The 27,844-nt window shown below is 46.7% G+C and overlaps 1 protein-coding gene across 1 annotated transcript in view; it reads right to left on the minus strand.

The window, feature by feature from the left end:
• The window catches only part of Trappc9 (trafficking protein particle complex subunit 9), a 483,396-nt gene that overhangs the window by 177,851 nt on the left and 277,701 nt on the right, over nucleotides 1-27,844 (minus strand). Inside the window, 2 exon segments of the mRNA XM_052161564.1 lie at nucleotides 598-632; nucleotides 634-741. Coding sequence (XP_052017524.1) covers nucleotides 598-632; nucleotides 634-741 — 143 coding nt within the window.

Raw genomic sequence — 27,844 nt, forward strand, 5'->3', positions numbered from 1 at the left:
AGACATGGTCCTGACCTAGCCCACCATCTCTGCAAATATGCAATGCACGGCTGAGCCTAGCGATCTGGTGCAGTTCAGTGAAGACATATCCATACTCTCTAGGGGCTGCACATGTTTGCGAAGGCCTCTAAACTGGCCTTAGGGCTCCTGGGAAGCGCCGATGTCACTCTGAGTGTGTGATGAGGAACTGTCACCTTCTACCTAAGAAAAAGGCAACGGCCCTTTTTTTTTTTTTTTTACCACATGTGACCTGGAAGTAGACAAACCCACCCTTTTCTTTCCTGATGCTGAATGGTGAACCCTGAGACAAAACATTCATCTCGCCAGTCACAGAAGCATCACAAAGAACAAGGATGGGTTCCTCAGGGAGTGCCAAATATAAGCACGAGCCCAGGCTGAAGAAGGGGCAGACAGACTAGAGAGAAGCAGCTGCCTGGGAAAGACCCCCACAAGGACGGCACCACAGTAAACCAGCCAGGCCATTCCGGCTGCCCACTAACACCAAGGACTACTGCCCTGCCAAAGGCATGGTTCTGCCGAGTAGTGAGAGCCAGGATAACCAGTATCTTGAGATACCCCCTACCCCAGCCTCGTTACCTGGTTGCTGGAAGTGTGCTGACTCGGGTGAAAAAACACAGAGGGCTCAACTTCCACATGTAGTCCGAGGGAGAGGTTCCTATAATACCCTTCCACGTGGCCTGGGCCTCCAGAGTACTTGAAGTTCAGGACAGCTTCCAGAGTCTAAAAAGTTAAAAACAAAGACCAAATCAGTACCCACAAGTAGGTGAGGTTCCATGCCAGGAGTCAGGCAGGTGCACCCAGGCAGAGTCCCAAGACTCCCACACGACGAGATCAAGCAACTGCCACAGCTCATGCTGTGCATCTGGCACCATGTCTCCCGTGGTAACAGAAGTCTGAGCAGTCCCCAGAGGTAATGCAAGCAGAGGGGCTCCACTATGCGCAGAGAAAACACAGTGACGATGCATTAGTAGAAGGCAGGGAAGGACAGCTTCCAAGCGGGAGCTGGAAGGCAACTTTCCGTTCCCAGGCTGATGGTGACTAAAACCTGAGAGGCCAGAGGGAGGTGCAGCACTGTCCAGAAGGACAGGGGCAGGCCACTGTACCAGAAACAGGGCATGGGATGCAGAAGTGGCAGGCAGCATCCAAATGGGCGCGAAGGCATCAGTACAAAGATGGTGGGTGGCTAACGCTAACCGGGCTGCCAATGGGATGCCATACCCTCCCCTTCTCAGCCCTTCCCCAGGGCCTTCCCAAGTGAGGGTTCTTGCAAAGAATGATGGGAGAGGAGGAGGGAAGACCATGCCTCGATTGATGATATAGGCATGTAGGAAGCCTGCAACTAACGCAGGGAAGGTGAGAGACTGAAATTCCACCCCAGGCCAGTCTGGCCGTATCTGACTGTCCTTTCCTTTGAGGTGAGATCTCTGGATGCTGGGAGAGAGCAAGCCAGACCAAGGGTGTGGGGGTGGGGTGGGGAGAAGGGGGAGACAAGATACAGAGACTCTAATAAGGTGTGAAGAGGCAGAGCTCCATCCTTGCGAATGCTCAACAAGGTTCCCCCACTGTTGTTTGGAATTACAGTGCTGCTCTATCAGGGAGAAGACTCCTACCCAGCGCCGGCCAGCACACTGGACAGAGAGCGGCTGTGGTGAAAGACAAAGAGGTACTAAGAAGCCGCAGGCAAGATCTGTGATGATGAACTGCATCTACCTGAGACTAAAGGGGGACGACCATGTACCTGAGACTAAAGAGATAAGTCCTTCAGGACTGTGATAGCAGCCTCAGAGTCCTGCAGGACCCTGCAGGAGGGACAGCTACAGCAGGCCCACGGCCCTGCACGCAGGCAGAGGAATACCATGGACAGAGGGCATGCATTATAGAAAAGCTGGCGCGCTTGCTCGCACGCGCGCGCACACACAAGTACACACACACACACACACACACACACACACTCAGTACAAGGCAACTCTGCAGGGATTTGTAGCCTGTGGGACACAGGCTGTAGCCATGGTGACAAGGAGTCTCGGCCCAGCAAACTCCTGACTAAAGTGATGAAACCTTCCCCAGCAGTGGCCTCAAGCAGGTGTTGACAACAGAGGCCCGCGGGGCAAGTCTAGCCAGCATCTGATTCTGCAGGGCTGGGAGCAAAGAACTGCACTGGATTTCTTACAGGGAATGAATCAAAACAAAATAGAAACAGAGACTTCCCATGGCTGGCCAATTCAGAAGCATGCATTATACAGTCCAACTTTGCTCTTAAAGGCCGGAGAGATGGCTTAACAATTAAGAGTCTGAACTGCTCTTCTAGAGGTCCTGAGTTCTATTCCCAGCACCCATGTCTGGTGACTCACATCTACTTATACTCCAGCTCCAGGGAATCTAACAACCTCGCTGGACTCCTCAGACACCTGCATATCTCCCTTTCCCTCTCCCTCTCCCTCTCCCTCTCCCTCTCCCTCTCCCTCTCCCTCTCCCTCTCCCTCTCCCTCTCCCTCTCCCTCTCCCTCTCCCTCTCCCTCTCCCTCTCCCTTTCCCCCTCTCTCTGTCTCTCTTACACACACACACACTTATTAATAATAAACTTTGCAGACAGAACTTAGAGAAAAGCATGCAGGCAAGTCTTCCTGCCTCCCAGACCACAGCACCAAAAGCACAGGTGACAGAGCAGAATATAACAAGATAGTTCCAGGAAGGTGCACAGAGATGAAAGATAAGATAGATGCAAAGCCAATAACATCCCTGATACATGTCCATTGAGTGCCAAAGAAGAATCGAGAAGGCTCCCAGCACACCTGGACTTTTCAGAAGCCGTAATGCAAGCAGATGTTGGGCACCGTGTGGGGGCTTATCACTGGCACTGCTGTGCCGGGGCCTCCAAGCACGTGCTAAGGCACTGGTCTGTGCTCACTGTGTAACAGGAAGCCATGTTTCCAAGAGGCTAGAAGGAGGTGCCTATATATATCCTAGAAGGAGCTCTTGTCTTAGGAGTACTATTACTGGGATGAAGCACCATGACCAAGCCACTTGGGGAGGAAAGGGTTTATCTGGCTTACATTTCCATATCATAGTCCATCACTACAGGAAGTCAGGACAGGAACTAGGACAGGGCAGGAACCTGTAGGCAGGATCTGATGCAAGGCCATGGAGGGGTGTGGCTTATTGGCTTGCTCCTCATGTCTTTCTCAATCTGCTTTCTTTTTTTTTTTATTCGATATAATTTATTTACATTTCAAATGATTTCCCCTTTTCTAGCCCCCGACTCCCCGAAAGTCCCATAAGTCCCCTTCTCTTCCCCTGTCCTCCCACCCACCCCTTCCCACTTCCCTGTTCTGGTTTTGCCGAATACTGTTTCACTGAGTCTTTCCAGAACCAGGGGCCACTCCTCCTTTCTTCTTGTACCTCATTTGATGTGTGGATTATGTTTTGGGTATTCCAGTTTTCTAGGTTAATAACCACTTATTAGTGAGTGCATACCATGATTCACCTTTTGAGTCTGGGTTACCTCACTTAGTATGATGTTCTCTAGCTCCATCCATTTGCCTAAGAATTTCATGAATTCATTGTTTCTAATGGCTGAATAGTACTCCATTGTGTAGATATACCACATTTTTTACATCCACTCTTCTGTTGAGGGATACCTGGGTTCTTTCCAGCATCTGGCAATTATAAATAGGGCTGCTATGAACATAGTAGAGCATGTATCCTTATTACATGGTGGGGAATCCTCTGGGTATATGCCCAGGAGTGGTATAGCAGGATCTTCTGGAAGTGAGGTGCCCAGTTTTCGGAGGAACCGCCAGACTGATTTCCAGAGTGGTTGTACCAATTTGCAACCCCACCAGCAGTGGAGGAGTGTTCCTCTTTCTCCACACCCTCTCCAACACCTGCTGTCTCCTGAATTTTTAATCTTAGCCATTCTGACTGGTGTAAGATGAAATCTTAGGGTTGTTTTGATTTGCATTTCCCTAATGATTAATGAAGTTGAGCATTTTTTAAGATGCTTCTCCGCCATCCGAAGTTCTTCAGGTGAGAATTCCTTGTTTAACTCTGTACCCCCATTTTTTAATAGGGTTGTTTGGTTTTCTGGAGTCTAACTTTTTGAGTTCTTTATATATATTGGATATTAGCCCTCTATCTGATGTAGGATTGGTGAAGATCTTTTCCCAATTTGTTGGTTGCCGATTTGTCCTCTTGATGGTGTCCTTTGCCTTACAGAAACTTTGTAATTTTATGAGGTCCCATTTGTCAATTCTTGCTCTTAGAGCATACGCTATTGGTGTTCTGTTCAGAAACTTTCTCCCTGTACCGATGTTCTCAAGGGTCTTCCCCAGTTTCTTTTCTATTAGCTTCAGAGTGTCTGGCTTTATGTGGAGGTCCTTGATCCATTTGGATTTGAGCTTAGTACAAGGAGACAAGGATGGATCAATTCGCATTCTTCTGCATGCTGACCTCCAATTGAACCAGCACCATTTGCTGAAAAGGCTATCTTTTTTCCATTGGATGTTTTCAGCCTCTTTGTCGAGGATCAAGTGGCCATAGGTGTGTGGGTTCATTTCTGGATCTTCAATCCTGTTCCATTGATCCTCCTGCCTGTCACTGTACCAATACCATGCAGTTTTTAACACTATTGCTCTGTAGTATTGCTTGAGGTCAGGGATACTGATTCCCCCAGATTTTCTTTTGTTGCTGAGAATAGTTTTAGCTATCCTGGGTTTTTTGTTATTCCAGATGAATTTGATAATTGCTCTTTCTAACTCTGTGAAGAATTGAGTTGGGATTTTGATGGGTATTGCATTGAATCTGTATATTGCTTTAGGCAAAATGGCCATTTTAACTATATTGATTCTACTCAATCTGCTTTCTTATAGAACCCGGACTACCAGCCCAGGGTCCCCCAACCCACATTGCAGGGTGGGCTTCCACACCAATCACGAATTAAGAAAATGCCCTAGAGGCCTCTCTATAGCCATCTTACTTAGGCACTTTCTCATTTGAGGTCTGCCCCCTCTCCAGTGACTCTAACTTGTGTCATGTCAACATGAAAAGACTCAGGCCTCCTCCCTCAGATCCCTCAGATCCCTCAGATCCCACAGTCACCCAGCACAGTGCACTCATCCCACACTGACTGCTTCTGCTGACCCACTTCCTGCTATGAGGAGGCAGACATAGCCTTTAGGCTTTTTAAAAATCAAAAGAAACTACTTTTCTGCACCTCCTATCGGAGAGAAGCCGTGCAGAGGGGAGGCGGTTGGCAGAGTCTATGTAGCCCGGTCGAGTGGAAGGAGAGAAGCTGACATCCAGATTGGCACTGCGGATCTGGGGCACTGAACCTTGACTTGCCATTCTCTGCCTGAGCCCACCAACCAGACAATAGCGACAGCAACTGTTCTGACGTCCTTAGACTTTCATGGAGAATCAAGAAGAAACTACACACTAAGTAAATTCTTTCCCTGCTGTGCCACCTGACCCACTGGCATCGGGGCTTAGAACAAGAAAAAATGAGCATGGGTACCATTTATTGTTGAACTTTAAAGACTGGATTTATTTTAGAGAAAAAAAAACCAAAAAAAAAAACAAAACAAAACAAAACAAAAGCTTCGCGCCAAAGGATGATTTACTGAGAGAAAATCTCCCCACTAAAGTCACTGTTCTAATTCTTCCAGAGCACAGGTTCTTAGCATTCTCTGTCACTCTGCTGACACATGGTCACCAGAGATGAAAAGAGGGCTTCATCTGCAGAACCATCCTTGTCTTCCCAAAAGAAACCTCTGTATCCTTGGCACATGCCCTGCCCACTTCCCATCCCAGCCCGTTCCATCCTGGTCCCCGGCAACCTTCCTGCATGCAGTCTCTATGTCGTTGGCTACTCAAGGAGCCTTGGGTGATTGGCTTATTTCATGTATTAAGGTGCTCTTGAGGGTCAACCCGCTAGAGTTTGCACCCAGCTGTCTCCCTTTTAAAGGCCCAGCAGCGCTCCCCTGTGTGGCCTGGCTGCCTGAGGAATCATCTGTGAGCATGAGGCTTGCTCCCACCTTGTCCTTGTGAAAATGTTGCTAAGACCAGGGTCATGAAAATGCTGCTGCCTTGCTTCCGACTTTTTGGGGCATGCAGAGGGTAACATTGAACCTTGGCAAGGCGAGGTTCAGTGCCCCAGATCCATGGTGCCAAACTAGATATCGGCCGATACCTTTACTCTATATTCACTTGCTGAGGGGTCACCAGATCCCTCACTGCAGCAATACACCACTTCACCTTTCAGCTAGCACACACATGAGTTTTTTCTCACCCCTGTTCATTTCCACTTTTGTTGTAACAGTTGTGCTCTGGAGTGAAGCCACATTTCACTGTAGCTTAGGTTAATGTAGACCTGGTCTCTTCTCCTCTCCTGTCAGCCTATTGTGTATCTTCCTTGGAAGGAGGTCTATTCAAGCCCTCAGTCCCACATTAGTAAGCTCACTGTTCCCTTGACCCCCACCACTCACCCTGTCTTCATGTCTGTGCATATGGGTGTCTTTCAAGCTGTTGACACCAACAATGCTGTCACTGACCCTCTGTACCCACTTAAGTATCCCTCCTCCTGAGTACCTGGGGCAACGCAAACCTCTTCCTTATTAACAAAGTACTTGGTGAAACAGGTGTTTTACTAAACTAGACATTCATATTTTGGCTTCATGGAAACACCAAACTGTCTTTCCACTCCTATCAGCCTGAAACAGACAGACACATCATCTCCAGAGAGCCAAAGGTTTTTGGTAAACATGTCCTAGTTCCCTTGAAATCACAAAAGGGATCGTCTGTCAATTTTGAACCCAGCTGACTCTAGCTAGCTAGTGAGATCTCTCTCTCTCTCTCTCTCTCTCTCTCTCTCTCTCTCTCTCTCTCTCTCTCTGTCACACACACACATACACACACACACACACACACACACACATACCCTCAATCATTTCAGAGCCTCCCAGGACTCTTCGAATGTGAGAATCTGGGCTTGGTCCAGAGTGAATGTGGCGTCTGACCTCAGAAAGACCAGTTAATGCATGGATATAGGAATAAACCGGTACATGAGCAAACAAGGGAAGCCATCAACCAGCAGGAATGTGATACCTTGCTCTCTAGTGACTTGAAAAAGCAGGATCAGAAAGCAACCACATGCCACACTTAAACACCACCTTTGGAGAGGACTGTAGGAGAAATCACCCGGGGTGAACAAAAGTACACAGGGAGATAACTGTCAAGTACAGGGAACAAGGAAGAAATAGCCTGCTCCGATTTTCTTGAAATTGGCTGTTTCTCTACTCTGTAGAAAACCAAAGAAAGGATATAATTATGGGGGAGATATCTAAGTTATGAAAATCAAGCACAGAAAGGGTTTTGTGAAATTGAGTACTGCTGCCTTTCCTCCTAATGATTAAAAGGAGAAAAAAAAAAGAAATAAAAAGCAGCCTCAGCCTGGTAAAATTAGAATATTTTAATTAAACCATAAAGTGGGCTGACAGGCAAAAGGCACAGGATGTTCAGTATGGTGGAGGAGACAGCTGTCCATCCTGGAGACCACGTGGTCGCTACCCAGCGCCTTCTCAGTCCTCACCTTGAGAGAAGACTGACAGAAGGCTGCATTGAGCAGGGAATGAAACAAACAGAAGATTTGTTTTCAAAGCATAGTACAACTGATGTTTCAAGCTGTAAGAGGGTTTCTAAATGGCTGCTTTTTACTGAGTACCTGTATATGTAAAATTCTAGACTGAATAATCTGTGCACTGTACCTGAAAGAAGGAAGGTTCTATCTACATAGGCAAGTGTCTTTGTTTCCTCTCCTGCTGTTGTGATAAAACACCCTGCCCAAAGCAACATAAGGGAAAAATCATTTGATTCATAATTCCATGTTACTAAGGGAATCACTAAGGGAAATGAAGGCGATGGGAACATGAAGCTGCTGGCTACATCCACAGTCACAGGAGAGTGATGAATGAGTGTAGAATTCCCTGAAGCCAAGGCCTGGCAACTGGGATTTGATCCACAAAGTGGTCCACATGATAGTGAAGAGAACCAACTTCAGTTAAGTGTCCTTTGCCTTCCACATGCATATTCTCTCCTCTCTCTCTCTCTCTCTCTCTCTCTCTCTCTCTCTCTCTCCCCCTCCCTCCCTCCCTTCTTCCCTCTCCCCCCCCACCACACACACAAAATAAAAACAATCCCATCCTCCCCATCCTCTTTATCAGACCAGTGTTTACTAAATTGCTGAAATCAAAGAGTTTATACGAAAACCATTTTAAGGCTAGTATTTCTCATAAATTTAATTGTAAAAAGTCTCTAATGAAGTACTATGAATCAAATTTATATCACACATCATAACCACCAGTCTTATCTCAACAATGCAAGGAGGGTTTAGTCTTTGTGCATAAGCTCATAATAGTTGCTCACTATATTGACAAATTGTCGACAAGAAGGAAAAGTAACTGTACTAATACCATGCAGTTTTTAACACTATTTCTCTGTAGTATTGCTTGAGGTCAGGGATACTGATTCCCCCAGACTTTCTTTTGTTGCTGAAAATAGTTTTAGCTATCCTGGGTTTTTTGTTGTTCCAGATGAATTTGATAATTGCTCTTTCTAACTCTGTGAAGAATTGAGTTGGGATTTTGATGAGTATTGCATTGAATCTGTATATTGCTTTTGGCAAAATGGCCATTTTAACTATATTGATTCTACCGATCCATGAGCATGGGAGGTTTTCCCATTTTTTGAGGTCTTCTTCCATTTCCTTCTTCAGAGTCTTGAAGTTCTTGTCATACAGATCTTTCACATGTTTGGTAAGAGTCACCCCAAGATACTTTATACTGTTTGTGACTATTGTGAAGGGGGTCATTTCCCTAATTTCTTTCTCAGCCTGGTTATCCTTTGAGTATAGGAAGGCCACTGATTTGCTTGAGTTGATTTTATACCTTGCCACTTTGCTGAAGTTGTTTATCAGCTGTAGGAGCTCTCTAGTGGAGTTTTTGGGGTCACTTAGGTAGACTATCATGTCGTCTGCAAATAATGATAGTTTGACTTCTTCCTTTCCAATTTGTATCCCTTTGACCTCTTTATGTTGTCGAATTGCCCGAGCTAGTACCTCAAGTACAGTATTGAAAAGATAAGGAGAAAGGGGGCAGCCTTGTCTGGTCCCTGATTTCAGTGGGATTGCTTCAAGTTTCTCTCCATTTAGTTTGATGCTGGCTACCGGTTTGCTGTATATTGCTTTTACTATGTTTAGGTATGGGCCTTGAATTCCTGTTCTCTCCAAGACTTTAAGCATGAAAGGATGTTGAATTTTGTCAAATGCTTTTTCAGCATCCAATGAAATGACCACATGATCAATGGAAAAGGCACATACAACATTCAAAACCCATCTATGATTTTAAGAACTTTTGAGCAAATAATACATGAAAAAGTACATTTTATGAAATGAACCATTAAAACCTTAGTGAAAAATCTGTGCTTAATGGTAAGTGACTAAATATTTCTACCAAACACTTAGAAACAAGGATAATGTGTTCACTTTCAGTGTCAATCAATTGAAGGCATGTATGGAGAAGGAGTAAAACAGTTTGGAGACAGAATCTACTCTCGGAATGTTCACAAGCTGCTGGTGGTGCTGTAAAGCAGCATGGCTGTTTGGAAAAGACTGTTGAGTGATTTCTTGTAAACGCAAGCCTGTAATTCTCATATTACTATTGGGCAACACAACTCCCACCAAGAAAAATAAAAACATCCATCCATCCACATGGTATGTCTGTAGTGATCTAAACTGGAAATAACCACAGTGTCCAGTAAGGAACGGATGGATGGATAGACAGTGTGTCTGTTAATCAGACCACTTACTCAGCTGTGAAACGGACCAGGGAGTAGTGTCAGCGGTTTGGATGACTCACAAGCACACTAGGAACTAGAAAGGTCGATCTCTAGTCTCAACAGGGAGACCAGGGCTGCTTGGGATGAGAGACAGAAGAAGACTTGGCTGTAAAGGAGCCAAGGACAGTTTCTGAGGTCATTGGGTGTTGGCATTTGGTGGTAGAGACGGCCATCCATACAGGTCACAGATTTGCCCAAACCCACTAGGCTGAAGTTTGTGAGGCTGCACTGAACAGAATGTAAGATGCACTCAGTAACCTGGATTTTGGACACCGATGTTAACAAGAGGCAAACAATCATTTGTAAACATCTAAACAATGTTCAATACTTGGCCATGTTGAAGTGGGACAGCCATGGAATATGCAGGAGTATTATCAGGTGGAGCCTAGCAGTCTCAGGTTCCACATTAAAGAAGGAAGAATGAGCCTGTGATTGACAGTAATTAAAACTGCATATAACCTTGGAAGAGGCTTTTCGCTTCTCTAGTTCAATATCCTTGTCTGAGTGTTCCGACAGATATTGCCTAAGATTTTGATCAGCTCTTATCAGAGCTGTTATTGTTCATTTTGTATTACTAATCTAATGTTCCACAGTCTCTAATATAACTGAAGCTATTATAAGAGAAAAAAACAACCCACCCTCGTACACATCCCCACCAATTTAAAAGTATAAGCAGTCTCTAATTTCTGAAGACCCCAATTGAACCTGTCACCCACGGATTTGTACTGTGATATGAAAATGGATCAATGGTTGGGATGCAGTACACTTAGGAAGCCAAACACCCAGGAACAGCCACTGGCTGGGGTTCATTCCTGCCACCCAACAGGACAGAGGTCTACCAGGGGTCAAACCTACCAATGAAAGCCATACTATTACTTTCTAGTTAATTAGCACTTTTGGCCAAAATCTCTCTTCAGTGTTAATTATGCCTTAAAGATACCAAGCAGCTACAAATTAAACAGCACATCCTTGATAATGTGGGATTGGTTAGCACGGCAGCAGCCTTCAACACAGTCCAGTTCAGGAGACCCAAAGGAGCTGTGGTAGCTGAGAAGAGTTAGGACCTAGAGAGCAAAAACAGGAAAATGGCCAGGATCAGCAGGCCAAGTGAATGTTTTAGTGCTGGTCCCATGGAAAGGAAGCAGATCAGAGGCTGAAGGACCAAGCTAACCCTCAGCCAGCATGCCTTGGTGGTGAGTGTATACAGTATAAAGACTATAATGTAGTGTGGGAGCTGATGACCTTAGACCACAGCAGAGCAGAGGGCAGCCTCTGTACCCTTAACTTCAGGAGTCAGGGCTGGGATGGGACTCAGTGATACACCATTTACCTACCATGCACCCACCCAGTTCCATCCCTAGTACAAAACAAAACAAAAACAAAAAAAACAAAATAAACAAGCCCTCTGAAAGTAGGATAATTTACCCAAATTTTGACAATTAAAATACCCTCCGCTTTAGTTAGCATTTCTCTCGTTATAAATACTGAACATCTTTTTGTACACTAGGTCATTTTTATGTCTTTCTGTGAATTACTTTTTCATAATCTCCTAGCTTTATCTCAACTGTCTCTTCCTTACAGACTCCTAGCAGTTTTGTTATATTAAGAATTACTTTGTAAAGATCATGTCACTGGATGAACTCAGCTTGCAGCCTCAGTTCTAACACTGTTGCCTTTGAATCATCTTTACTGTGTTCCTCTTCTACTCACTAGGACCAGAAAAAAATCAATCGATGGGAATAACAACTCCAAAAATAGACCCATACTGCCACACGTAATTGGTTTTGACCAAGGGCAAAGACAATCCAATGATCAAATTAGTTTTTTGATGACGACGATGGCCAGACACCTGGACAGAGGCAGTGAGATAAACAACCCAGGCCACATCACCCATGGAGGTTTTTCTCTCCACACTGGGCAGGAGCACACGTATTTCCAGACACACACAGGGACACCTTGGAGTAGACAGGAGGCTCACAGAAAACACAAAAGATATTGCAAACTGGTGGAAAATATTTTTTTTATAGGTGGACTTTTTTGAGAAAGGATTTCTCTGTGTGGCCATAGACATCCTGGTACTCACTCTGTAGACCAGGCTGGCCTTGAACTCAGAGATAGATCTATCTCTGTCTTCTGAGGGCCGGGACTCAAAGTATGTGCCACCACATCTGGCATCAGGAAAACATCATTTGATTTCATGAAAATATTAAAAGAAACAATTTATTATCAGAGAAATCTCAAGCAGTTAGAAATGAAAGTTGTGTGTTTTATCAAGGTTGTCAATTGGATGGGCATACCATTATCTAGAATGTCCTCTGTTTCTGTAGATCTGAGGGCGTGTCCCTCTTTCATTCTTGGCACTGATAATTTGTGGAGCTCTGTTCCACTCTCTTTCTACATCTAGCTTCTGGGGATATCAACTTCACCGTTTTTAAGACATTCAAGTTTGGGCTTTGGTTATTTTCTGTGATGTCTATAGCCACCACAAGATTTGGCACAAAGCAAAAAGTCAGTGAGTGTCTAGCCTGTGAAGTCAAGTGTGTTGCTAAATCATATTTAATTTTTGAATAGAAGTCTGTAATGCGGACAGATTGTGACTTTCCAATGCCCACTCCCCTGCAGAATCCAAGCTCTCCACTGTAGGCTCCTGTCCATATAGCATACCCCCTTGGTCACTGGGTTTCTGCATATTGCTCAAACCCTTCGGGAAGCCCTGCATGACACCATAGCACAAGTACTTCCCACAATGCCTAATGTTCCCAGCACTGCATCATAAGGCTTGTCTCCTTTCATGGAATAAAGGCTCCCTGAGGGCAGGAACCATGCTCTGTTTACCCAGAGTCTCAAAGGACGGGTTTCCACCTATACCTGCTCTATGCATCTGAATGACAACTTCACAGAGAAGCTCCCAAGAAGAAGACATGTGCACCATGGGCTCTGGCTATGTTCTAGCCATGGTCTTGGAACCGGCACCACAGAAAATACACATCTGATCACAAAGTTACATGGGCATTGCTACCCACAAATGTTTGTTATTAAAGGCTTTAAAAAATGAAGAATCTTGCCAAGTTCAAACTAGGTTCGTCTGACTCTGAAGATCTTGCTTGTCTAGCATATGAGAATATCCAGAATAAGGGAAGCTGGCCCAGAAAATTGGACCGTGGATAAGGGCTGGTACTGCCCCAGAGACCAGGTCTGGCCTCCTCACTAAGGGACCTAAGCAAGAGCTGCTGCCCAGCTCCTGACTTGGCGCTGAATGGATGACTGGTCTCCTGTTTGTAGTCAGCTGGAGGACAGGCTGGGAAGGGAAGAGCATTTGTTTAAGAAGAATTGAGTGTGGGACATAGTTCAGTCAGGCAAACGCTTGCTTAGAAGGCAAAAAGCCCTGTGTCTTATATATGTTGGGAGATTATATATACACACACATATATATGGTGAATTCAGGATGGGAGCAAGAGCACCCAGGTAGAGGCAGAAGGTGAGGTTTTTCTAGCAAGCAGAGCAGACCTCCTGTGTGAGGGCATCTGAGGTGGAAGTGAAAGAATGGCAGTCCTGCATGAGCTGGATGAATGTCCCAGACACAGGAAATTGCAGAGCGGGAGGCAGCATTGGAGGCGAGCTCTGAGAGGGGGCAGAGCGGGCCCCACAGGTACGTGGCAGACAATCAGTGCTGAGCTGCTGGCTCCCAGGAGATGGAAAGCCCAGCAGGTGTCTGTGGAGGAAGAGAACATTCTGGCACATGGGCAGGAGGCACAGAACAAAGGGAATGAGAGGATGCAGGCTGGAGAAGTGGAACTATTCGCAGGAGGTGGACAGCGGGCACGGATGCCAAGCCTGAAGCTGTAGCCACACAGCAGTAGGATCAGGACTAACCAAGAAACCGGACAAGCAGACACTCAGTGGGAGGAGCAAGGAGGCTGGGGCTCCTTCCAGGTTTTCAGCAAAGAAACTAGAAATAATGGAGGGAGGGGTGAACAAAATAAGGAGAACTCAAGGTTTAGAGTTGGGACACATCAAATGTGAAAACCCCATAGACATGCAGGGCAGATGGTGTGGTGCATGAGTTCTGGGTGAGCAGGGAGAAGTCAAGGCAGGAGAGACTGTGAGAAGCAGGAATGGCTGCAGAGTCTAGGGCAGAGAGGACAGCTGGCTCTGTAGACCTGAGACTGCTGGGGCCCAGCAGGGACAATGCATTATATTCTCTGAGGCAAGCCACAGGGACACAGTTGCTCATTACATGACTGTCCAGTGTTCTTGCTAACTATGAAGCATTTGCCATCTTGGCGGGTCTACATTTTTACAAAATGCATCTTGTAGAGTATGAAGTAAAACTGTTAACAGTCTGGGCCCTGGACATAAACTACACCACCCAGCTCAGACCTGCTGGGGTGACTGGAGTGACGGGTGACTTCCTTATCTGGTTATCAGAAGATAAGAGCAGCTGGTGTGAGACAAGTGCTTTGAGCTGTCCCTGGCATTGGGACAAGTGCTCTAAGTGCAGCTAATATTGCTATTACTGAATCGGTGCTTGACAGAGAGAAAGGCAATCAGATATTAGCACTAAATGATCAGAAATAGAATTAACATCTGCCTTCTACATTAAAAAAAAAATTCACTGGTCCTAGTCACCCAGATATAGATAATACTTTAGTACAGCTGTCCTTAACCCTTCCAAATCCATTCCTGTTTGCTTAGTCTTGGGTATCAGCATAACATACACAGGCACAGCAAAACATACAGGCACATGTGCACCAGGCGAATGTTGAAGCTGACAAGGCTATCCCACTCTCCATGTCACCCCTGTGTGCAGCCACCAAGATCCACCTTGGTCTGAGAGAACTGAGAGTCAGTCTCTGAATTGGCTTCCTGTTCTGGCCAGAGGCCTCTCTGTCCTTTATGGCACTGTTCTTATCCATGACTTCGTCCAGCCCTCCAGGGCGACAAGGAAGGAGATAATGATGTCATAGGGGATATGATGTCATAGGGGATATGGTGTCAGAATGGGAAGGTGGATTCCCAGGAAAGGGCTACGTCAGTGGTGGCTCTGCGTGCTTGTCACCTTTATAAAGTCTAGAATCACAGAAGACAAAGACTCTGGAGATGACTGAGAGATTATCTAGATTAGGCTCACTGTACTTAAAGGCCCTCCTCTAAATATAGGGGGATCTTAGACTGAGGAAAAGGAGACACTGAGCTAAGCACCAGCATGCCCCGCTCCCTTCTTGCTGACTGCAGATGCAACATGACCAGCTACTTCAAAATCCTGCTGCTACAGCTTCCCCCCATGAGGACTGTACCCCACACTGAGAAAAAGCAGACTCTCCCTTCAAAGTTTCTTCTTGACAGTTATTTTATTACCTCACTACAAAGGTAACTAATTCAGGGTTCCTTTGTTCATCTCCAAGCTGAGGGGAACTCATGTCCCTATGCTACTTAGAGCAGGCCTGACACTCCCACAGTCTGAGTCTGACTGGAATTCTCTCCTAGTCCTCACTGTGAAGGAGGCTACAGAAGCACCAAGAGAATACCTCACTCATCCCAGGGTCACTGAGAGCCAACATGGCTTCTCCAGCAACAGATAAATAGCAGAATGCATGTTGATAGATTTCCTCTTCCAGTCTCTCCCCGTCTCTCCCCTCGCTCCCCTCCCCCCCTCTCACTCACACACACACACTTCTCCCACTGCTCCCTGAAGGACAATCAGACACACTGAAGCAAGGTACACACTGACTGATTCAAGCGAGGTAGCCTATGCTCCCTCAGCAGGACAGTGCCAGTGCTGGTTGTGAGTGAACTGCTGGGTGAGTTATCCTCCTTGGCAGGATCCAGGATGTGCCCAAAGGGTTCCCACCTTCAGGGCCAGGTGAAGAGCGTCCTCTTCAGAGGCACACATCAGGCTGCCCTCTCTCCATAGGACTCAAATCCCTGCGCTTCTGGATGGCCCTGCCCTACTCAAGGATCTGTCGTACAGAGGCAGGTGTACAGAATGTAGTCCTTAGACCCAGCATCTGGATGGCCCTGCCCTATTCAAGGATCTGTCGTACAGAGGCAGGTGTACAGAATGTAGTCCTTAGACCCAGCATCTGGATGGCCCAGCCCTACTCAAGGATCTGTCGTACAGAGGCAGGTGTACAGATTGTAGTCCTTAGACCCAGCATCTGGATGGCCCTGCCCTATTCAAGGATCTGTCGTACAGAGGTAGGTGTACAGAATGTAGTCCTTAGACCCAGCATCTGGATGGCCCTGCCCTACTCTAGGATCTGTCTTACAGAGGCAGGTGTACAGAACGTAGTCCTTAGACCCAGCGTCTGGAGCTTGTTCCCATCTCTTGGAATCCCAGCCTCATGTAAAGAAACCAGCCAGGCCCCATTCAGAGAGAAAGCCTCAGGACAAAGCTGTTCATCTCCCCTCAGACCCCAAGGCCAGGTGCCTTCACTGAGTCACTAATGGTACTCTAGCCTGGAACTCTGGAGGCAGTCAACCACCTTCATGACATATTGCCTCTTGGACAGACGCAGGACCATATGGTATGTCAATCAGGTCAGAAGCCACTCAAATAGGTGATATCTAGTTATGTTGTGACCCAAGGGATATAGAAGAATCAAGAAGGCTTCCCTTTCAGAGATAGACTATCTTCTTGAGGAGGTGTGAGAAAGCACAGAGGTTCTGTTGGAAGAAGCTGTAGGTGCGCCAGATACATAGGGGAGGGCTTTTAGCATACTGAACGCTTCTCTGAACTGTATGAGCTTTTCAAACATAAAAATATACATACAACATCATCACTTTTTATAGGAAAGAAAACTCGATACACTAAATAGTTCAATAGCAAACGTGACCCTTATATTTAAATTTTCACTTAGGTCCTAGTCATGGAACATACTTGATTTCTTCCCTAGCTGGTAATGATGGCTATTCCTGGTTGCCGATTTGACTATATCTGGAATGAACTACAATCCAGAAATGGAGGGCACACCTGTGATCCGGATCTTAATGTGGAAGACACAGGCTTGTGACTCAGATCTTGACATGGGATGACACATGCTTTTGATTCAGATCTTGAGGCAGAGAGGCCATGAAAAGCATAGACCCCAGGCAAGGTCGTACAAGCCTTTAATCCCAAGAGACAAAGGAAAAGCAGATCTCTTGAGTTCAAGGCCAGCCTGGGATAGAGCAAATTCCAAATCTAGATATAATGGTAAGTACGGTTAGTCTGTCTATACCTTCTGCTGGGGGCCTACTTAAGGACAATGAAAGAAAGAAGGCCTCCTCCTCCTCTTCTTTCTTCTTAGCCTTCTTGCACTTACTTACTAGCACATCTGTTGGAACCTACTTCTTCAGGGTCCCAGATTATACAGAAGACCAGCTGAAACATCTACCCTAATGGTACTGAGCAACTACTAGATTCTTGGACTTCCCATTCACAGCTGTCCATTGTTGAGTTAATTGAACTACTGACTGTAAGTCATTCTAATAATTTCCTTTCATATATAGAGACATTCCATAAGTTCTGTGACTCTAGAGTACCCTGACTAATACACTGGTGGAGTAGAAGACTGAAAGTTCAGAGCCTCTACTCTGAGCACCACTCTCTCAGCATGTGACAGCCAGGCCTTTAGTTATGAGGTCAGCAATGTCTCTAGGCATTATGGTGGAGGTTGGAGACATCAATTCAGCTAGCAGGTACCTGGGGTCAAAGCTGCTCTCAGCTCAGGGAAACTGCTGAGGTCCTTGGTGCCACCTACACTGGTGTCTTTGTTCATTTCTTCATTAAATGTCTTTGTGATCTGCAAGCTCAAAATGATTCCACCCATGGCAACTTTTGGAGAGACAGTCAAGGCTGGACGTAGGAACTCAGGCATCAGTGGAAAGCCATATCCATTTCCCTGGGGCAAGAACCCACCAGCATCCCATGGTGCTTTCCATGCCGCACGTGCTATGAAGCGCACAGCAGCCTTGAGAACCTAACTATAGAGTTATTACCCTCTTCTTTACCCCTCTGCTGACAGCCCCATGGGCATGAAGTAAAGGAAGTTCTGTAAGAGGGGCAGCTTCGTCCGCTCATCACATGAGCTCCCAGCCCCATGGTTAGCTCTAACAGTTCTGGCCAGGCAGAGGGGTTTCCAACCACAATACATGCCAGCATTACTTCTCAGGGTGCTAGCTGAGATCTCCAGCAACAAAAAACACAACAGCCTTGCATCTCTGCACCCCTAGTACCCAAGGCCATGGGTCAAATGACAAGGTCATTTCTAGACTTAGCGTGAGAACAGTGACAAGGCCATCTGTGTCTTCACACCCAACATATCTATCAGGGGCATGACCCACTATCTAGAGGAAGCCATCTATGATTATGTCCTGAGTATTAAAGGGCTCTGTGGAAGGTATTATAGGACACGAGGGAGACCAGGTTTGCTGAAAAGACCAGACATCCACTCCTAGGCAATCTTGGTGCTAGAGCTAGCCTTATTTTCAACAACTGTCCATCTAAATAAGCAATGTAAGTTTGGTGACAAGCACACACTGCTTTCCCATGGTAAACACAGACTACAATGATGACCAGCCTCAAAACAAAGAAGATGAGCCCTCAGCCTTGGAGAGTTCCTAAGCCACCTCTACCCCAACACATTCTATATTGCATCCCCAACGACGTCTATCCCTAGATCTTAACCAGGTGGTGGGGATGGGTCTAGGGTCAGCAGAGTCACAGATCGTTGGTATTTGTACATTCTACCTAGAAGGCAAAAGACCTACACGTATGTGGTCAAATGTGAAAATAGCCCTGTGGAGGGACAATGTCCCGTACTGTAGGTGTTCTAACAACTCACGGCTGTCAGAACAGCACTAGCAGTATACTTGGGTGGAGAGGGCTCTCAAATGTTCTCCATTACACAGTAAAGTAATTGGCCTTAGCCAGCAATCTTGCTCTTCAATTGATGATATGGAAAGGAAAGGACCCTGGACCCTGCCCTGCACCCAGGACCCAAGCTACTGCCCACATCCAGGCTCTTGCATCATACCTAAGCCACATGGAGGGGCTGGAGAGAGCTCTGGAGCATCGCCTACCCTGAGAGGCCTCAGTCGGCTAAACACAGCAAACTCAACTGAAGGGAACAAGGTTTAGACTGAATAGCACTGGGAGGAAGAGATGTGTGCCTTTACCACACAGACAAAATGTCAGCAAGTGGAAGTTTAGAAACAAGCATATAAAGTGGATGGAATGAATGTTGTGAGCATCATTACCACGGACAGGTCAAAGGTCAAGGATACAGTGGTCGTGATGTCAGAAAATGCCACCTGCTCCTAGGCAGTCTCCAATGATGAACAAGCATGGGTACACTCCAAACTTGACTTCCAAAAGGAGAAAAGAAACAGCGTGGAGTTTCCCTAGATTATTCTTTCAAGTTCATATTGGAAACATTTCAAAATAAACCTGGGGAAGTCATTAGTAAAATGAGTGTGCTCAGGCCTTGACTTCAAAAATAGCCTCAAACTCTTGGGGTATGGAAAGAGCTGCCTTGGGGACACATGTGTGCCAAGAATGGTCTCAGTGCTTTTTCTGAAGGGTTTTACTCTTTCCCAGGAAGCCCCTACATGGATATGAGGACCCCCTTTGCAGTCACACTAGCTGGGACTTGGCCAGGGTTAAATAACAGAACAGCCAGACACGTGACCTTTGAATGGCCTGCTGTAATCCCACATCTGCCCATGAAAAGCACTACCAGCCAGTGCAGGCAGCCGAAGCCTAGGAAAGTGCCAGGCCCATCCTTCAGAGCTCTTCCAATGTACAATGCCCCCAGGCCACCCTAGTGCTGAGCACTGAGCCTGGCACACAGCCCAGTGCAGAAGGCCAATCAACACTCACTAAGTTAGTGAAGGAACAAAACAAACACCTTTGGGCATTGGCAGTCACAGCTTTCAGTGAATTACTGCTTCCAGGTTCTGGGAGAATGGGTCCTATTATAAACAGAAACTTTATAGTCCTGCAGATGCTACCTTTTTTTTTAATGCACAGCTGTGAAAGAGAAAAAAAATATCCCTTGTGTGCTAAATATGAATTCCTAATTACATTCACCTAAGACAGATTTACTCTGAAGACTAAGAATACCTAAATAATATAAGGTACAAAGAGTAAGACTGGATGTCAGCTGAAAACACTAAGCCAAAGGTAAGCTAGGATTATTCAGCAAGGCATCCCAAGAGATCAGGACTAAAACAAATGAGATGCAGAGGAGGGCAGGGTTTCATCTCCATAACAGGGGCTGTATTACCACCAAGACACCCAACTTCCTCTCACTCAGTCCTCACCTCTGCCACTGATGGAGAGACACAGTCTGAGGTCACTCTAGAATACATGAGACTCTGCTTCTCAACAACAGCAAAAAGGCAGTGGGGAGGGGTACAGGAGGGGAAGGAAGGAAGGAAGGAAGGAAGGAAGGAAGGAAGGAAGGAAGGAAGGAAGGGAGGGAGGGAGGGAGGGAGGGAGGGAGGGAGGGAGGGAGGGAGGGAGGGAGGGACAGACAGACAGGGATGCAGGCAGAAAGAAGAGGGCACTAGTTTTGGTATTTGTTGCTGTGACAAAATCTGTCCTGCTGATGTGACAAGCACCTGACAACGTAAGGGGGACAGGGCTAGCTCTGGCTCACAACTCAGGAGTACAACCCCTCCTGGTGGGAAGGCACAGCAGCAGGAGCATGACAGAGCTGGTCGCACTGTGTCCACAGTCAGAACAGATTGATGCTCACGCTCCGTCCACTTCCTCCACTGTAGTCAATCCTTGACCCCAGCCTGCAGAGTGGTGCTGCCCACTTTTAGGCTGGGTCTCTGACTAATCTAGAAAAATCCCTTCTAGATAAGCCTAGAACCTTGTTTCCATGGTCATTCTAAAGTCTGTGAGCTGAAAACCTATCAAAATTAACTGTTACAAGGAGGAAAGGCTTCCTTGGGCTCGCAAAGGCACAGCCACAGGAGTGATTTGTGGCCCTGGGGGCGGGAACATGAAGCTCCTTCCTCACATCTGGGCACATCAGGAAACACAGAGAGGTGAATGAATGCGGGGCTCTGCTGTTCTTCTCCTGTTTACCCTTCTTTTCAGTCCACGTCGCGCAGCCCATTGGTGGTGTCACACAGACTCAGAGTGAGTCTTTCCTTTTCAGTGAATTCTCCGGAAATACTCTCAGCTCTGGGTGAGTCTCCTGGGCAATTCCAGAGAAGGGAAGGGGCCATGGAGGTGGCTCTGCAGGTTAAGCACTTGTTCTCAAGCCTTATGAACTGAATTTAATCCCCAAAGACCTGGATGGCAGAAGGAGAGACCCATTCCCACAAGCTGTCCTCTGGCATGTCCGCACACAATTAATTTAATTGAAAGTACAGATAAATAAATTCGGTCAAGTTAACGACGAAAATTAATCATCACAGAATCAAGAAAGACCAAGGTCAGACACCAGTCTTGCACTCCAGTTCAGGATCCAGGCTAATGACTTTGTTTTCTGAGCTCTGAATTCCTCACTGTTCAATAAGATGATAGATAAATACTTATCCATCTGCAGGTGGCTACAGACATTAAATATGAGAATGTCCTAGGTCACAAAAGCCCAAATCGGCATCCTCCGTTGCCTCTTGAGAACAGCTGGTGACACTTATGTAGGGACTGGCAACCAACAGGTCCAAGGGGCACACTCCCAGCACAACCTTAGCATCGGAGGCCCAGATAATGCCCCTCACCCATTTTCTGCCAGGTTGCGGCTCTTATATTAATATTCTAGCTAAGGAAAATGGATAGCAGTTACGGCCAAGCTCATTGCTGCTAGAAATTAGTTAAGGCTTCACAGTATCAACGTTTCACAACCATTCTTAAATGCAATTTCTGCTTGATCTACAGGGCATGAGGGACTCATTGGGTGGCAAACCCACTTTCTGCACAGCTTGGCTGGAAGAGGGTTTACTGCCCATCCCTCCAGTGGTCATGCTTGATACCCTCCCCTTTCTTCCTAGAAGGGAGAGCTTGTCATCTGGCCTCTCACCAATATGCAGTTTAGGCCTATTCCTCCCCTGGAAAATAGGATGACAATGCCCAACTTTCAAGATATTACAAGAATTTTCTTCCGGCAGGGGATGGTGGTGGGTGGGGGTGGAGAATAATCAATGTCTATCCCCTCTTCGTGAAGTCCACCTTGGGAACCCTTAAGTTCATTAGGCTTGTTTACAAAGCACGGGCGTCTCTGGAAGGTCTGCACCCGGCACGGACAAGGCCTTCTCCATGGCCAAGCAGACAGAGCCCCTTCCCCTTGTCTTCCCAGCCTATATGCTCTAGCTCCTCCTCTAAACCCAGGCCTTGTGCATTAGGGAAATGTTACATAGTAATAGCTGGGACATAGAGCTGCAGCAGCAGATTAGGGTCCAGTGACCACGCCCCCCTTATGCTGGGAGAGAAGGTAAATAGCCCATACCCCTGAACATGATAGACATGTATAACCAGACAGAGCTGATCTCCTAAAAGATGGCCTCAGTTTGACTGAGAGAATAGTCCCTTACAACACAGGAGTGGACAAGGGGCCTAGCAGGATTATAACTCGGGCTCTGTTTTGACTAAAAAATGGGAACATGGGCAGACAGAGCCTGCGCTCTTGGCTCCTCGAAGCCACTCAGCCTCTCTCTTTCCTTGCCAGCTTCCTTAAAAGAAGTAGTCCAGGATGACTGCTGCCTTGGAAGACCTGGGATTTCTCCTCCTCTCTAGCTCAGAGAAGAGCCCAGAAATAGCATAGCCCCACCCACCAAAAGCACAGGGCTGCCATTTTGTATTTTTAAAATTACCCAGGAGTAGGTGGTGGGGGCTTATACATTCCCTTTCCCACCCCCAACATTTTTAAGGTAAAGGAGCCTATAGTTTCTACTTAATATAACTTAAAGGATGTACACTCAGCTCAAAGGAGTTCCATAGGGGGCTAACATGTACACTGTTCCCCTTCTCTGGGCCTCAATTTTTTTCATCTTAAAAAATGAGAGACATAGCTGGGCAGTGGTGGCGCACGCCTTAATCCCAGCACTTGGGAGGCAGAGGCAGGTGGATTTCTGAGTTCGAGTCCAGCCTGAATGAGTTCCAGGATAGTCAGGGATATACAGAGAAACCCTGTCTCAAAAAACAAAACAAAAAAAACCCCACAAAACAAAAAACAAGAAACATATTCTCAAGGCCTGTTCTATGAAAGGAAAATGTTCCAAAAAGCTCAGGGAACAGCTTTGAAGTGGCCAGAACACTTCTGTGCCTGTCCTGGAGAGAGACCTGGGGCTTCCCACAGCAAGCAGGCTCCTACCCTCCTACACCAGGAGACCACTGCTCTCCACGTTCAGCTTCTCATTCATCCTCACAGAGATGTGAGATCTCCTGGCTCCTGGGGCCCCGAGGCAAGCAGCCAGGCCGCTCCTACAGTTTTCTCCCCAGCACCCATGTTTAGGTGCACCAGCTCCCGGTTGCTGTGGGTCACTTGAGAAACATGACAGTGACCCTCAATACATCCACTTCCAGTACTCGGGGAGTCTCACATTTCAGTGTGCTAAAAATAGCCCTGGATGGAACAAGACTAGAAATGTGAAGGGCGCGCCACTCATTCTTCAAGGAGGCAGGACTGACTGGTGGGGAAGCAGGACATCTCGGCTCAAGTGCGGGGGTGGAGGTGGGGGGTGGGGGGTGGAAGAGCTGGGGTGCACAGGTCCAGAACAGAGGCTGTGAAGAAGAAAACAAGAATTGCCTTTGGAGAAGGGAAAAGAGGATCCATGAAGGGGCGGGGCCGGCTTGAGCAGGCTCCAGCAACATGCCTAACCCTGTCAGTTCCCTCTACACCTGCTACAGCCCAGACAAACCCAACGCAGCAGAAGCACTAGCAATGATGTCCTAATTGACAGAGATTTCACAAATGAGTGCATTTATGTTGTGATGGCTATTCTTTGACTACCTCTGCAATTACCTAAAACCCAAGCAACTGGGTACACCTGTGAGGATTGGTTTTTCTTAATTAAATCACCTGAAGTAGGAAGAACCACCTTTAATCTGGGTCTTTTCAGATGGTAAGGTCCACCTTTAAACTCGACCACACCTTCTGTTGGCCTCCTGTTTAAAGGATGGAAAAAGGAAGCTCTCTGCCTGCTTGCTGACATTCTGGCTGACAAGCCCATTCCTTTGGCATTAGAGCCTACTTCAGAATTCCAGCATATATTGAAGACTAGTCAAGACATTCATCATCTAGCTTATTGGGCTTTCCATTGGTAGCCAGCCATTGTTGGATTAGTAGGACCACAGCCTATAGGCCACCCTAATAAATCCCCTTTCTGTGACTGATTGATTGATAGATTGACAGATAGATGGATGGAGATTGATATCAAAAGTGTATATTCTAAACATTCACAGCTCATTGTGTCACCTGCATCTCAACGAGGCTATTTTAAAATGCAAACAAACAAGGAAAATCTACTATCTGCTACAACATGGATGAATCTAAAGGACATGGAGTCTAGTAACTAGGAGAGTCCAACAGGACAGATATTGTCAGATTAATATATTTATATACAAATATAAAACAGCAAACTTAACAAAGCAGAGAGCAAAAAAGGTAGATCCCGGGGGTGGGAGGAACCAGGAACAGGCAGTAGGCCTGTTGCTGACCAAGCCTGTAACCTTCTGTCATGGGAGTTGAATAAGAACAGCAGAAGATGTATAATACTACATACGACAGGCATTTTATGGCCTACAGTTAATAATACTGTATTAAACACTGAAAATTTTGTACGGAGAATATGTCTCCTGCCAAATGTTCTTACCAAAATGAAAGACATGGGAGCAGACCACCCCTCCACACAGCTGTTAAACTGGCATCTGGTGAAGTAGACATGGAGTGGACAAGGGAGTCCCTATACCTAGGAGTCACTATACCTGCAGCTGGACCCTATCTCCCTTACCTAGGACTATTTGCTCTCCTCAGCATACTATCTATGCACAGGACAGTCCTGTAACAGCAAGGTCTCACAGGGACTGTCTACTCCTGATCCCTAGGAGACTGTCTGCTTTGGTTTTAGAAGATTCCTGGATCAGTCCTTAAATGAGCAGAGATCCAAATTGGAGACAACAGGGATTAATTTCCTCTCTCAAAAAGCTTTAGTACATAAGGCGCTAGAGTTGGGGTGCTGTACCATGGGTACTGTGGAGTGGCTGAGAGTGAGTTCCCAAAGATTCCCCCACTGGATTTTTGGTGTTAGCTTAGTAGCCTATAATTGAGAGCATCAGCCCATTGTAAAAACCTTGTTGAAACCTCTGCTCAGTTCTTAAATGAGGCCCTCAACTATCCAATCTCCTACCCCAAGGGCCTCTTATGTGGATGACTCTCCAACCATGCACTTGGCTATTTAGCTTCTCTTGGACCCGCATACCTCCACCTGTGCCCAGGAGGCACTCACTGTGGGAAAGAACCTTTGGACACAAGGGCCAACAAGGCAGGAGGTGCTTGAGTAGACATATGGAGGGATGGTCACATCAGCGGGCAGATGGTGAGGAAAAAGTGGGATATAGAAGAAAGACACAGTAGGCAAGCAGAGAGAGGGCTTACACAAGCCCGCAGGGGCTCTGGCCAGGGTAGGGAGGGACAGTGGAGCAGCCGGTGAGGCAGAGAAAGAGGAAAAATCAAGGAGCATGGGAATATGGCTGGGAGCCAGGAGCTTCGACATGACTGATACCATCAGAGTCGCCTACAGATAATGCTTATTTTCCTAAGGACATCTCAAACCTGGACATTAAAGAAAACCAAGTTCCCTCTGGTGGAGCCAGAATGCTTGAGAGCTTGAGTGTAATCATACCAACACTCCTCCATCAGCCCTAATCTCAACAGTGCACCTCACAGAGCTGCCTCACAACTACCACTGCAAAAGGAAAATCTCTAACGGACAAATAATAATGTTCTGATTTTCCATGAAGGCTGGCTTCCTCCACCATCCCTTCCCCTAGATCCAGCCTCACCCTCCTAGCCCACAGCCTATGTTCAGCTGCTGTTTCTTCCTACTTCTCCATCTACCCTTTGAGTCTACACTACCCACTGAGGCTTGGCTTTGACACTACTTCCCCAGAGAGACTCTCGCTGCCTCTTGTAACTCTCACTTGGGCCCCACCTGTCACCCTGACTGTGGATGTCATATTCCTGACATGGTTGCTCTCCTGTGTGTTTATATCCTGTCTTTGCTCCAACAATACCTTAACCTCATGCCTAGCATATGGTGGCCCTGGGCACACAGCAGTCCCTTGGTGACTATACCTACCAACACATGGCACCCAGAGGTGCTCGACCAACATCCTCAGTGCCCCTTTGTGCCTCCAGGTTTGTTTCACTCTCTCCTTTCTGTGCCCTGCAAGTCCACAGCTCCCCTGCATCTGTGTTCCCAAGATAGAACCTGACAGTGCTAAGGATGCTAGCCCTTCTTCCCCACCAGCTGTACACCGCCCCCCCAAGTCCTCTGAAGCCCACAGAGCAACAGTCTTTCCAAAAGGCTATTCCCAGGGGAAGAAGATGAATCCCTTCTTCCCTTGGGCCTGAGGATTCAGTCAACGTCTGTCTTCTGTAGCTTTTTTTTTTTTTTTTTTTTTTTTTGGACTGTTCATTAAGGCACAGTACCTTTCTACAATGACATATGCAATTAATTAATTTTCATAACTCAACTGCTGTATTTGGCAGGAAGAACAAATTCCTACGCCAATTATACACTAACCCACGAGACCCCTTCTTGAGAAATGTGAAGCCCAGCTTTGGGCTTGCACAACGCTGGACTGTGAGAGACCAGCAACTTTCTTTTGCAATTCTTGTTTTACAAAGTGACATTCATTGGTGTGTACCTAGAATTCAGCAGCTGTGTGAGTTGAAAAATGCAGTTCTAGGTTAAAAAGAACAACCATGAAAGGACACACACACGCACACACACACGCACACACACACATACACGATTGAGGGACAACAAGGCATTCTAAAGTTGGTAAGACAGACTCATTGGAAGGTAGCAGAATGGGAAGAAAACAATACCCCTGCCCTTTGGCAGCTCGGGTGCCAATCTGCAGGCTTGGGACTCCTGGAAGGCAGGAAGCACACACAGATCAAGCCTGAAATTCTCATGTTGAACATTAAGTTTTCCAAGCTGGAGAGAGTTGGTAGATGTATGGAGAACTGACATATATACCCTGGAGGCCTGAAGGGCTCCTAAGTCTGAAGGGCTGCTAAGGCAGAGAGGAAATAAAAAAGAACCCTTTAGAGTCTTTCTCTGGGAGTTTGCCAAACACTGGGCCAGGTGAGTCCTCGCCACAGCCCAAGCAGGAAGCACTGCAATCCATACAGGCCATTGCTCTGGGGCCAGAGCTACTCCTGACTAACAAGAAAGGACTAGGCATCAAGACCGGGATGGGCTCGACACACAAGGCTCTCCTGTTTGCTGTAGTACAGTAATGGGTGATGCTTGGCAGGTCCCGAAATGGTACCCATGGGCTGCTTCCTACATCAAGAGGAAAGTTCCCACCATCCGTGAACCACAGCTCTCCTTTCTGTGTGCACAGACAAGATAGGCCACAGAAGGCTGCAGATGCCAGCGGTGGTAGGGCAGCATTTCTTCTGACAAAAAGGAAGACCTTGGTCAATACAGCACCATGTCCAGCCACATGGCATCTCAGTACTAAATTCCCATTTCCGTTTTACATTGTTAAAATCTATTCAAAACTAAGGTGCTTGGCTGGCTCCAAAGCAGTACCACGTGGGTGCTCTCAGAAGTCAGAACCTGCCAAACTTCTGTGTTTGGAAACCAACACTTGCTACTCATCCACTACCTCAGCCTCCAGGCCTCTAGACTGGGGCAGTGATGCAAAGGCCAAGGAAGCTCTTGATTAATCCACCTGCACAGTGCCCACACTCAACAGAGC

Source organism: Apodemus sylvaticus, chromosome 17, assembly GCF_947179515.1.
Source record: "Apodemus sylvaticus chromosome 17, mApoSyl1.1, whole genome shotgun sequence".
Taxonomy (NCBI): domain Eukaryota; kingdom Metazoa; phylum Chordata; class Mammalia; order Rodentia; family Muridae; genus Apodemus; species Apodemus sylvaticus.